This window comes from Cebidichthys violaceus, unplaced genomic scaffold, assembly GCF_023349555.1.
Source record: "Cebidichthys violaceus isolate CVI_PGR_0920_01 unplaced genomic scaffold, fCebVio1.0.p SCAF_15, whole genome shotgun sequence".
Classification (NCBI taxonomy): Eukaryota; Metazoa; Chordata; class Actinopteri; order Perciformes; family Stichaeidae; genus Cebidichthys; species Cebidichthys violaceus.
The window spans coordinates 7,576,624-7,590,568 of NW_027176318.1; the positions used below are offsets into that span (position 1 = coordinate 7,576,624).

Genomic DNA, 13,945 nt, shown 5'->3' on the forward strand with positions numbered 1-13,945 from the left:
CTATACAGACAGAATAATTGTTGTATTGCACAGTGTATTTATATTGCACACATTTTTGTGTTTGGTGGTCTACTGGGAGCACAGCTGGTTGTGTAGCCTGACAGCAGCAGGAAGGAAGAACCTGCGGTACCTCTCCTTCACACACCGGGGGTGAATCAGCCGGTGGCTGAAGGAGCTGCACAGAGCTGCCAGGGCGTCCCGCACAGGGTGGGAGGTGTTGTCCATCAGGGATGATAGCTTAGCCATCATTCTCCTGTCTCCCACCACCTCCACCGTATCCAGTGGACACCCCAGCACACTGCTGGCCTAAAATGTCGTCCATTTCTCTTTTATCCTAATTTTTCCTTTCTTCTTTGTTACTTTGACTATTTTATGAGCTTGTCGCAGGGCATCGTTTTACTGTAAACTATGGTGGTCAGCATCTTCTTGCAACATGAATGAGCTATTATGGATATGTAATATACGTAAAATAATGTTTTCAACATTTTGGCCATATTTCAGAGACAATCTGCCAAAACATTAACATGATGATATTGTAAGTGCATGTTAATACAAGCAGATACGTTTCTGCCTACATGTTAATGATTCAGAAGGCCAAACAAGTTATCAAAAACAGTAGACAAAGCTGCACATGGAACGGTCAAATCCAGGAAACCCTGAGATAAGATAATCACAAGAGTGTTTCTAATTCCCATCGTATAATATTTGCATGTGTGTAACAAAAGCACTTCACACTCCCATATGTTCATAAAGTTTCAGCATACCATAGCATTGCATTCACCAAAAAGACAGCTTGCATGCATTCCTTCCTCTAATGATTATTTATACACTCAAATTTCTTTGTCTTTCATACATTTTTTTCTATCATCGCTCCATTTATATTATATCTCTGAAGGTTTAATGCTAAAAATGTATGACAAGCAACTTAATTACAAAATGAGATTGATGAAGGCTTTGCAGGTCTCAAATGACAGACATAAACTAATTACCTGAAGTTTCATATGCTGTATTTACTGTAAACATACAGAACCTACGCCATCAAATTACACGCCTCGCAGAGTTCAAATGCACGTAGATGAGATGAAATACAGGTCTCAGTGGAATTGTAGAAATGAGCGAGGAAGAATTATTATGGGTGTTGGGCCGCAGTTTCACAAGTTTCAAAATGATATAGGTTCAAGTGTTATATTTTGAACAATGATATCTGAGCCATGCCCTTAGGGGCACAGTGGTATCACCTTCCGAAATTGGAGCTGCTGTCTCTCGTGTTAGATGCCACTATTTTTAGTCCTCTGATTAAACCCCCGTCCCCCACCCAACAACTTTGCACCTGTAGCAGAATAAGTGGCAAGTGAAAGTGAAATGAGATGCTCGTGTTTGATCCAGCAAACTGAGTAATAAGTGCTTTAGCAGTCTTGAGATCCTCAATGTCACAGTCTGCAGTGATAACACCCTTCACACTGTGTGTACTGTACATGCAGGGTGAGGTTATTAATATGAGCTATTATGGCAGTAATTGTAGCCTATTCTGCCTGTAGCCAACAGTGTACATTTGTATGCACATGAACTTTGTGTGTGTGTGTGTGTGTGTGTGTGTGTGTGTGTGTGTGTGTGTCCGTGTGTCCTTGTTAATGACCCAAGAAGGTGCAGTTAGTCATCCTTACCGTCTGCTGGTACTGACACATAACCCATCTGGTCAAGCATGGACAGATGCATCATCTAGTTGGCTTCCAGACCCCAAACTTCACCTCAAATTGTATCTCACATCATGTCAGACTCTACAGTTCAGTGGGCTAGAGGAGTGCCTGTGGCCTAATCCAGAGGTCAGCAGCTGTTTTCAGTGCAACATCATGTTTCAGTCAAATGAGTTGATGTGTCCAAAAGACATCCATAACATGCTTGTAAAGAATCATGTATCTGTAAAGATAGAAAGATACTGATGAAATTGAGAAGAATATAATGTAGCTGCAGATGTGCTCAGTTTTTCTTGGTTACGCTCATGAATTGTATTTACTGATCCCTGCATGAGTGTTTAACTTGGGTCTTCTGGTTGAGGGATGGTTCTTTTGTGATTGGTTTACTTCTGATGTCTAGCATGTTAAATCCTCACTATCTTAGTTTTGCATTCTACATTGCTGACATTTGGTCATTAGCTCTAAACACAAGTACAGCTGAGATGATAGGGATTATTAGTTTGAAGGTATTTGTCTTAAGTCCTGGACAAACTGAAATGTGTGACCTGATGATGTCGCCACGTGAGGAGTCAGAGGATCATTTAAGGTATAATACTCCTCCGGAGGGGGACATAAATGTTTGTACTAATTTTCACGACAGTCCATCCAACAATTGTTGACATTTTCCATTCTGGACTACAATAGTGAACCAACATGGCTATTCATAGAGCCATACCACTCGTATGGCTAAAACATTTTACCAAATGAGTTTTTACTCCTACCTAGTAAGTAGTTCCAACCTTGGTTGTGTCATGTGTGTCCTCCATAAGCATGTGGGTCGTGGGCACTCACTGGATTTTGTATTATTACATGCTGCTAACTGATGGTCGTCCTCTCTTCCTGACAGAAGTGATCGCTATACACATTGTTGGTCTGCTATGTTGTTTTTGTATGCTGCACTTAGTCCTAGTGTGCATTGCAAAGTGCTTCAAATAGTGGTTTTGGCAAGGTGCACTGGGATTGGAAGTATTGAAGGCTACCACCAAGCAACAGACTCTTGAGACTGCAAAACATGCAGTCTAAGCTTTGAAAGAAGAAATAAAATCCAACATTGTTTTGGCTCTCCACTAAATGAGGTGTCTAACAATCGAGTACGACATTGGTTTGGTGCACCCCACAATGAGACCAAGGGCATCCGTGAGAAGAGGTGACAACGGGATGTGAATTTCGGGCATTTGCGTCACCTTGGAACCAATTAGACAGAGAAAAATGGCTTGTTGAGAAAACCTTAACGGATTCCATTAGAAAACTTTCTTTGAAGTGCTCATTGCTCACCGTTGACAAGGTTCCCAAAAGGGGTTTCTAGTTTGTTTCTATGTACTGTAAGATTTTTACATATGAATACATAAAGGAAATGGCGTGCTTTCACAGAGGTTATAGTAACACACAAATTAACTCCAATTAATTAATACCAAGGCTGTTTGGTGTAGCAGGCAGCTCAGTTTATATTAAATCAATACATTTTTGGCATGAAGTTAATTTCCCTTGCCTCATCATGAAACTAATAAATGGGTTAACTAAAAGGTTAATGTGTGTGATAGCTCAGTCAGACAGTGTTGTGCTGGGTCAGTTTTTTAAACATTTGTTTGATAAACATTTCAATATTGGAGAGTTAAATGTGCCACCGAACTTAGCCAAGCAGTTGCATCTGTGGGTCTGGCATAGGGGCAATCAGATGTTTATGATTTGGCTTCCATGTTTATTCTCTCCAACACTCAGTTTCTGTCAACCCCCTAATGTTTTGTTGTCCTTTGCTTCTCGCACCATAGATCCCTTTTGAGCCCATTCTCTCTAACCTCCTCCCACTTCCCTCTTTTCCTCTTGTTCTCTCTCCCTCCTTCTGAAGCGTGACTCGCCTCCAGGCTGTATTTCTATATCCTTCTGTCCTTGCTTCTGTCTTTGTCAACCTTCTTTTTACTCTCTTGCTTGAAGCACCGTCTCATTCAGTGCATACAAATAGATATCCAAGCACATGAGACATTCTTATGTTGGTTTCTATTTGTGACGTCATATTTGTACTGTGAGGGCTGATTCTGTTTATGCAGTCTACTCAAAAGAATACTGAGCAAATGATTTTCCAGCATGTGTATCAACATATTTTTTAGTGCTTCTCCTGTAACTTTTTTATTATTTCTTGTAAAGTAGCATCATTATTGTATGTTAGAGCCCTTGCATTTGTTGCAATTATCAAAACAATTCCTTTGTAATCAGTCAGTGAAGTGAGCATTTGAGTGTCACCAACTATGTGGCCCTTCTTGCTATGGAACAGCATAGTCAACTTAATTATTTGTTTCGCCTCTGCAGACTTCCTCCTGTTCTATTCCCCAATTAGCCCTGTTCAATAATTGGCTGCACCTCCCGTTGAGAAATGAACAGTATTCCAACTTCAAACACACTAATCACAAAGGCAGCATCAGCAGGGGGTTGTGTGTACGGGTGTGAGTCTGTGTGTGCATGTGCGCGCGTGTGTGTGTGTGTGTGTGTGTGTGTGTGTGTGTGTGTGTGTGTGTGTGTGTGTGTGTGTGTGTGTGTGTGTGTGTGTGTGTGTGTGTGTGTGTGCTTGGCCACTATCTGTCCTTGCCCCTGGTGACAGGATGTAAGGCAAGGAGGAGAGGGGAGAAGCTCAGCCCTGTCATTGGGGAGCGCTTATCGCACTGAGCCAGGAGACACACAAACACACAGAACTGCATGGACACCGGTGCATACCTACACTTACAGCCATGCACTCACACAAATGCATACAACAGTATGAACTCACGCACTTGACAGGAAGCAAAATGAGTGCTAAAATGATTATTCAATAAGCTGATTACTTTTTAATCAGCAACAATCATCATAATGGATACGTATTTGGCATTTATCTAGAAATCTTCATCAAACAAAGTGGGGAGTCCTCTTCTTTTCCTCTCTGCTCTTCATCTTCCTTGAGTGACAGGAGTAAGACAGGGGCATGGCAAGGAGAGAGGAGAGGGGACAGCAGAGAAGTCACTTCATCAACCACAGTCCGATAATTCATCAGCAGCTGTTTTGTGCGCTGCTACTTTGTCTTCATTAGCAGCCGCTGGTTTTGCTTCATAAAAGTCATTAGAAAAGTTGTTATCAAAGATCCCGCAGCACTCTATCTATGTACCCTGGTCCCCTTCTCAGGTCCTCATTTAGAAGAAAATAAATAGCCTCCCTCTCTGCTATTATGATATGATCAACTTTCTATTGAGTATCATTGGAGTTGCAGGAAATTACAGGCTGCGTTAAAACCTCTGCACAGAAAAGGAGTTTTAGTTGATGAAATCATTTTTACTGAGGAGATATTAAATGAGCCACATTAGACAATGGCCATGAGATAACACTGTTTAATCCAGAATAGATGGATAGCTCTTTGGAATGAAATGAAAATGGATGCATAACCATTTGAAATAAAAAACATTCCTACAATGAATTTATTCTGCAGCTTGTTGTGTATGCCACAGAGCTGATGGAGGGTACAGTAGGTCCATGCATGGGCTGGGTGAGAGTTGTGATTCTATCTATTTTTCCACAGATAACTACTGGAATGCTGCATCCTTCACCACCCCGTCATCCTACCTGCACTTTGCCACTTTCCAGGGTGAGACCAGCGCCGACATCTCCTTCTACTTCAAGACCAGCGCGCCCTACGGCGTCTTTCTGGAAAACCTGGGCAACACTGATTTCATTCGCTTGGAGCTCAAATGTAAGATGCATCTGAGTGATTGTGTGTGTGTGCATGGGAGTCATTTCTCTCTCTGTTTGTGCCTTCTATATTTTCTCTCTTGCTCAGACTCTTTATCTAGCCTAGTGTAAGGGTTTAATCCACCAGTCTGATAGGGCCGTGTGCAACCTGCCGCCACACACACACACACACACACACACTCACATACAAACACACTGACGCTGACGCACACACCAGCAACAGTCAATTGCCTTCCTGATTATAGTGCACTACTTTGTGTGATTGCAAGAGAGAGCAATCATTTATTTAAGGTAATTGGTGTGTGCAATAATTATGTCCATTATAAACCTCTGTTTAACCAAATCACCCATTTTCAGGGTTGACATAACACAAGCTCACACACAGACGTACACATATTCTCTCTCTGTCTCTCTTTCTCTCTCCTTTTCTTTTTCAAAAAAACATTCTTATAAATGTGAGAGTTTAACTCCCTTAAAAGTACAAATACACCCACACACACAGGGTCACAATGGTGTCAGTGAAATGGGTAATCTGTGTGTATTTCGTGATGTGTGTACCTGCACACATTCAAAAGACGGACATATTCCCATGCAGGAAGCTTCTGCAGTGTCACATCTCAACTCTTTCACAATTCCTAATACAAAGACAAACACATGCACACAAATGTGAACCATTTAGAAAGTCAACAAAATAAATTTTCATCATTAGAAAAAACACTATACTAGTTAAAAATATCTCAAATATTGAATTGCAATCTGTATTTCGTTGACTGACAGAAACACTAAAGTTTATTTATTTGACATTCTGTAGCTAACCTCTGAAAACTGAGATGAGTATGATAAAATGTGTTTCGATATGTATTTGACACATTAGCATAACAGGTGTTGCCTGCTTATTTTTGCAAAGCTTATCTTTCACAAGCTTCTCCTGCCGAAGGTCAAATCTACAGTCTGTTGTTCTGAGCTGTGACAAATTTACAGGATCTCACAGTGGAGAGAGACAAAGTGATGCATATGAACACACTGAGATGACTCTGAAGAATAACCTTACATCATCTGTGATAATGCCTCTGATGGGGAGGGGGCCTCCGCGGGCTGGTTTCCCTTTGTGGCCTCGGCTGAAAGTGAGGGAGAAGACCTGGACGACCCCCTGCCTACGAGAAGAGGAGATTATCACCAAGCTGACGTGGAATACATTTTTTCTTGAATTTGTTCTTGAGAAAAGTCTACGTCAGATTGATGGTGTGTTGATAAAACCACAGAATTCTTCCTCCCTTTGTTCTTATGATGAATCCCATTGTCCTCTCAAATTGAAGGCATGTCCCAGTCTTAATTAGCATAAGTAAACACCCTGCCATCTACACAAAAGGGCATGAGACTGCAAGGCCGTCTGCACACAGAAATTGAAATGCCCAAACAAAAGTCTAAAGAGGGTAGAGCAGTTTATACTTATTGATTATTTGATAATCTGCAAATCAATAATCAAGTAAAGATTATGATAAATTATGTTATTATAGAAAGAGTGTATGAATATAAATTTCTGGGCTCGGCATAAATTATGTAACACAAACTCTAAAACCATTGCAATATTATATAGAACTAAAGATATCTTGAATAAGAAATCGCTATATGTACAGTATTGTTCTCTCATGGTTCCATACATTACCTGCTTTGTGGAGGTACGGGGGAACAAAACCAACACTAATCCAATTTTAATGCTACAGAAGAGAGCGATAAGAATTGTGAATTGATCGGAATCTTATGAACCAGCCAATGTACTATTTATTAAAATGCATTAAAATGTTGTGATTTAGTTGATATTAAAACTGTACAGATAATCTACAAAGCACAAAATCATTTGCTACTAAACTGCATTCAGATGTTGTTGATACATATTATAAAAAGACCTTTGTGCTTTGTGAAACAATGAAATAATTCATAAAATAATCAAGTAATATCAATGCAGTGTTACAACTGTAAAACTGAAGAAAACGCTTTAACCAATAATTTTGTATCAGCAGTCAAATGTGCATATGTGTGCTCTTGAGCGTGCATAGATTCTGTTCTTAACCTAAGAACAAATCCCAAATAGGAAAACATTGGTGAATCTTTGGGAAAACTATGTCAGTGAGTTTTAAAGGAACAGTGTGCAAGATTTAGTGGCATCCAGTGGTGTGTTGCAGATTGTAACCAGCTAAATGCCCCTCTGCTCAGAACCTCCAAGCGTGTTGGAGAACTAGATTATGAAATAATTGCTTTTAAGAACATATATAGTATTTTTTTAAACAATTCAGAACAGGATTAGGATTTATATTTTAAATATATCAAAATATTTTTTTTAGAGCAGCAACAGTTTTGTTTGCAACAGCAAAGTCACTATATAAAATCATTGATTTTTCACTGGAAACAAATGTGAAATGTGAGTGAAGATTATAAAGAATGAAGAACACAGACATCCGTCAGTATCGGTGCCTCCTGTCCTCTCTCCTCCTGGCCACTTTGTCTCAGCCAGCAGAGAACATTACAAAAAAAATATATTTTGCCTTATCGTGCAAGCTGTGCTTGTGTAAACATAGCAGCGCTGGATGAAAGACTGCGGACAGAGCTGATTGAATTAGGTTTCATTTTCATTTACATGTACATGCTTGTTGAACAGATATATTGATAAAGTATTGGCTTTTTACTTGCAAATATGTTATTGTACGTACAGTAATAAGCTTAGTTGCCGTTATCTCGAGTATCCTTCACTTCACCACAGCGTCCTATCTGCTCACGCTGTGTGCGTGTGTTTGTGTCTATGTGTGTTTGTGTCTATGTGTGTGTGTAGTTGGAGGAGCGCAGCACGACAAAGAGCGCAGAGCAAATGTGCGATGCAATGTGATAATAAATTACACCAAAACATTCAAATTCATTAAAATCCAAAAGGAGACAGTGCTATTGGCATAGACATATGAAGTAACATTTTAGACTTTATACTTGACTCTAACTCATAGACTTGATACAGAGACTTTGAATTTCATTTGGGCTCTAAAAGACTTCAGACTTACTCATGAACATGTCAGCTTTCACCATATAATGTCTTATTGAAGAAATGACGACAGAGGAGAGAAGAACAAAGCGTTTTAAATATCAAAAAATGGGACCGTTTTGGACCACCCCATTTCACATTCTTTAAGTCCTTTGAGAGATGCATGATTGATGTCATGTAGCAGGTGTCTATGATCGTGTTCCAACGTCTCAAATTAACATCCCAGTGGCCTCAGTGGAGCTGCACTGATCAAGAATGTTAAAATCTCGGGCTTCAATTTAATCACATTGTCAATGGCTGTTGATAGATAACTAATTGCATTTCATTGAAATTCAAAGGAATTTGAACATGTGATGTCAGAGAAGCTCGCTTACCATTTGCTGCTGGTGCTCCTGGCCCGCCATTTTGTGTCAAAATGCCTACCACTGAATAGACACAAAGTCAACGAGCCAAAGTGCTTTCTAAAGCCATGACACAAGGTGACATTATCTCAGCTGGTTTGCGACCTAAATGCTGCATACGTTTTTCATTTTCTTTCCCCAAATCTTTCTTACAGTTAATCTTGGTTTTGCACAAAGTCATATGCACACCAATGCATGCACACGCTTATTCTTGGTGAAAAAAACCGATGTGCTGACACTACACTGTACATGCAAGTACAGTGAGAAGTTTGCCAAAGGGGATTGGTCTTTGTCTTCTAAACGTGCACACGAAAACACACACAAAGATATAGTAAGTACCTAGTCTGTCACGGCTGCACAGCAGGCCAGAGGAGATAGTGTGTGTGTGTGTGTGTGTGTGTGTGTGTGTGTGTGTGTGTGTGTGTGTGTGTGTGTGTGTGTGTGTGTGTGTGTGTGTGTGTCCGTCCCCCGAGGCTTTCAAAATGCCCCACATTGATTTCCTCTCCCCTCTCCCTTGCTATCATCTTACGTTTTGCCCCACAGCACACGTTTAGACACACACTCACAAAGCGACTTGCATGCACACACATGCACGCTCACACACATAAATACACACCTAATCTCGGCCGTCTCGCTGGTGCAAAAACTGTGTCTGCTACAATCCAGTCAAGGTATGAAATAACTAGCATTAGGCCAGGATAGCGTAGCTGTGCCATTGCAGGAGCTCAAAACACACACATGACCTTGTACAAAACACACGTTACTGTGACCTCAGAAGACTCAAAGCCATCAGATGGACACCACTTTTCCTCTTTGAATCTGTAGACATATTTGAGACATTGAAGACATATTCTGAACCATGTGAACTGGACTGGTAACAGGATTGGGGACAGATAGAAAGCTCCCTAAATACAGAAAGGCTTGACTTCTGGGGTGCTCTGTGGCTCAGTGGAAAGTAGGTATGTGCCATGTTTTGAGTCTTTAAGAGGCTGCAATTTCAGTGATAGTCTTGCCCAAAGGTTATAAACACTTTCAGTCTGGGATCCAGCTGGGAAATGCTCTTTCCCGCTCGGACCTCGGCTTATAAAATTGGATTATTGCCTTTTTTATGTGAAGACCAGACAGACACAAAGTTTACATCAGAAGTTTAGCACTATGCATCGCTTTCGAAAGTTGTCAGATGCCTCTATGACTTGTGAAGCAATATGAAGTTATCTACTAAATAGAAAAGCAACCAGCCACCACTATATACATTTTTCAGACTTTTCAGAAGGGAGTATTTCTCTCGCTATATCTGTTCTGTGTACACATTAAGAACATTAAGAGGTACTCAGGATTCTTTGGATTGTGGGCATGCATGTTTTTTGCTGATAGCATAAACAAAGTTTTATTTGAAGAGCCTTTTTTGTCACAAAGCGATGCTTAGCTTTTGAGAAGTTGCTTTAACTCTTCACTGTTCCGGCCGTCCTAGGGATGGAGAACACAGAGCAAAAGACTAACAAAGCAAATGAAACAAACAACAAAGATTTAGCAAGTATAACAGAAAAGAGGTCACAGAGAAAATACACTGCCAGCCATCTGAAGAAAGCTGAAAAACTGCAAAATGAAACTTCACTTTAGACAAACACAGAATCAGTGATATTTCACACAAAGACTGAAGCATAATTTAGAACATAGCTCCTTAAGCCTACATATAGAAAGATTAATAGAAAGCGAAAATAAATAAATATTTTTCTCTAGGCTAACATGTAAGTGCGTCTCACACACAAAAACCTACGTTACGTTAACACTTCTATCATCCATCACAGCTATTTAAATAGATGAGGCAAGCTCTGTGCTCTGAGGGTACTTAAGTTTTCATTCCTGCCTGTGGACGGAGTATAAAAAACCAAGTTGGAGGGCATCCATCTTGCTTTGCAGTGCTGCTTAAACAACACACAAACAATCAAACACACACTCGCATGTCGTCCGGCGTTGCTATAGCAGCATTGCTATAGCTTTGTTTCTATTGGGGTATTCTGATATATGTTTGGCTTTCTTTCAACATTTAAAATAACTGATGTCGCTCCTCCCTGCCCTTCAGACTTGCTCTCTGCATAGAGACGTCATTAATTCAGTGTACTAAAACCTGTCAGAGGGCTTACACTCTGTGGCTCACTGTGTTGTGTTGTGTGGTAGTTGAATGTTTAAGCGTTTTCAGAGCTTATAGGTTAATGCACATCCAGACAAGCTTTTGCTGAGATGATTTCTGGTGTACTTGTATCTCATCTCAAGCGGAAGGGATAATGTCTTCAAGAAAGGGATCAAGGAATGAAGGGAGGATGGGATGGGGTGGGGGGGGGCAAAGTGACTGATTCATAAGGGACTGGTGAGTGCAAGAAATCAAGCTTAAAATGAAGAAACAAAATAACAAACACTGAAGAAATTAAAGAATGGAGGAAGTAATACAGAGGGAAAGGAGGAGAGACACAGGGGACTGTGGGGATGCTGGAAAGAAAAGAAAGAACAAGCAAACAAAAGAACAAAGACAACAGAAGAACTATTTATGTCCTGTAGAATGGAATCAAGAGTTTGAAAAATGGAAGAGGAGTGAAACAGATAATTAGATAAAAGCAATATGAAAAGGAGAAAGGGGCTAGGGATATTGATTGGGCAAAGGGAAAAATGTTTGTTTCCCAATTGACCACTACATAAAATGATCCATTCTAATATCTGAGCCTAATGAAGCTATAATGGAGCAGTAATATATAAAGCTGTGAAGTAGTTATTCATCATCTCTAAGACTGCTGCACACTGGTGCCAGTAACCACCATATGGCACCACCCAGAATACACAGCTTTTATGCAGCGGCCTCACAGTATTAGGAAAGAGTCAAATTGGGTTTTAATTTGACAATTGCAAATCATCTTTCCAGCAGCAGAAATAACAACCTCATTGTTTTCATACTGTTGCTTCATTCCCTTCATAGGTCAAAGTACAAATGATTCCTTTGACATTTTGCAGTGACAAGCATTAATTGAACACCTTTGGTTCACACTTTATGGAGCATATGTTGTCAGAAACGATGTATAACTTTAATAATAAAATTGTGGATCCAAACCAACAGGGTCTTCCAGTCAGGAAAGAGAAAAGCTACTTAGCTTTAATATATGTAAAGCTGTATAGTATCTAGTATGTCTAGTTAGTTGTGTCTCAAAATAACATTTCAAATGTCTTGTCATGTGGACATAATTTACCTGACTGTGTCAAGTTGAGACAGAGGTTGAAATAAGAACACACACACACCTTTACTGGGATTACACACACACACACACACACACACACACACACACACACACACACACACTCACTCACTCACTCACTCACTCACTCACTCACTCACTCACTCACTCACTCACTGACTGTTTACAGATTGATCACTGTTCCCTACAGAGTTCAAATCCATCAGATAGTGACCTCACCAATGCAGTAGCAAAAACATCTGGAATGGACAGGTGGTAGGCGGAAACACACGCACAGACACACACACACACACACACTGTAATTCAGAAATATCAATGAACATTTGACCTGTCATAGTCATAAAAGGTATAACAGTGCCCCCTGTTGTTCTGTTGAAATCTTAGGCTGCTGAACCGCAGAGAAGCAATCAACTTTATGGCATTTCCATCAAAACACACACATCGACACACACACACACACATCCACTTTCTCTAAGATGAAGAAAATTAATGAAAAACAAGGCCATCTTGCCCTCATTTTTCATTAATTGTCCTTCTTTTTGTTCATTAACACTCTCTCTGTCATTTATCTTCAACTGTCTCTCTGTTTCTTCTCTCACTCTTTGGCTTTCATCTCCCTAAAAAACTAGTAAAACTTCTAAAAGTCTAGAACAGAAAGAAAAACATGAAAACTGCTGTGATACAACTGTATGCCATGCAACAGTTCCTGGCATCTATCGACTGTCTGTGAGATTAGTCCTGTCCAAAGCTGTGAGCAGTCGTGTATTGCAAAGCTGAAATCTATACAAGCCAAATGAATCGCCTTGAAACAAATGAGCCATTAGATTAGAAATTGAATACATATTTACCTGCAGAGAGGACTATGACAGAACAGAGTTTTGGGCTTTTAGAAAGTTGTGATGTTTGCATCATGTGGTTTAACATTTGACTTCTGTAACTAAGATTCCAGGAGAATTGACTCTTTTCTCACACTCTCTATGCAGCTCCTAAAGTCATCTCCTTCTCCTTTGACGTTGGAAACGGACCGGTGGAGTTGACAGTACATTCGGCCGCGCCCCTCAATGACGACCAATGGCACCGCGTGATGGCCGAGCGAAACGTCAAAGAGTCGGTCCTTCAGTTGGATCAGACGTATCGGGCGTCTCAGCTTGCTCCTGCTCAGGGGCACACACGGCTAGAGCTGTTCAGCCAACTCTACGTGGGTAAGGCAAACCACACACACACACACACACACACACTCCCCCACACAATCCAAACAATTAACAACGCTTAAGTGTAAGAATGACTCATGTACACACATTTGATTGCAATTTCAACGTTTAATATCCGCTTCGTGTCGAAGGGACACTCACAGAGACAAATGCACCATAATTGCGAGCTCTTATGTGTGGAAGGCAAATGCCTAAGTACACATCAATTGTGTAACCGTACTTTGATTGACTTAATAAACATTCTGTGCCGTCTTTATTTCTAGTAATGTTGCCCTCAGATGCAGACATCCACTGTGAGGACGTCTGATTGTTTCAGAAGTTAAAGGCGTGGCAGCTTTTACTTGAAATCACCGGGTTCTCTCTTAAAGAGGCTTCAGTCCATCTTCGCCACAGACACTGCTAATTAAATTCATACTAATCCAGAACACACACACACACACACACACACACACACACACACACACACACACACACACACACACACACACAGCCATTTCACGTTTAATGATACGCACACATGAGCACACACCCACATCCTCAGAAATTAATCCATGTAAGTGATCTTGATAAAGTTAAAACTGAGCCTCTGTGCTGGCTGTGAGGGCATGTGACTAAAACTAAC

The 13,945-nt window shown here is 40.5% G+C and overlaps 1 protein-coding gene across 1 annotated transcript in view; it reads left to right on the plus strand.

Annotated features, from left to right (window-relative positions):
- The window catches only part of cntnap2a (contactin associated protein 2a), a 303,910-nt gene that overhangs the window by 258,531 nt on the left and 31,434 nt on the right, over positions 1 to 13,945 (plus strand). The window contains exons 18-19 of the mRNA XM_068709763.1: positions 5,272 to 5,442; positions 13,096 to 13,314. Of these exons, the coding sequence (XP_068565864.1) occupies positions 5,272 to 5,442; positions 13,096 to 13,314 (390 nt within the window). The remainder of the gene's footprint in view (positions 1 to 5,271; positions 5,443 to 13,095; positions 13,315 to 13,945) is intronic.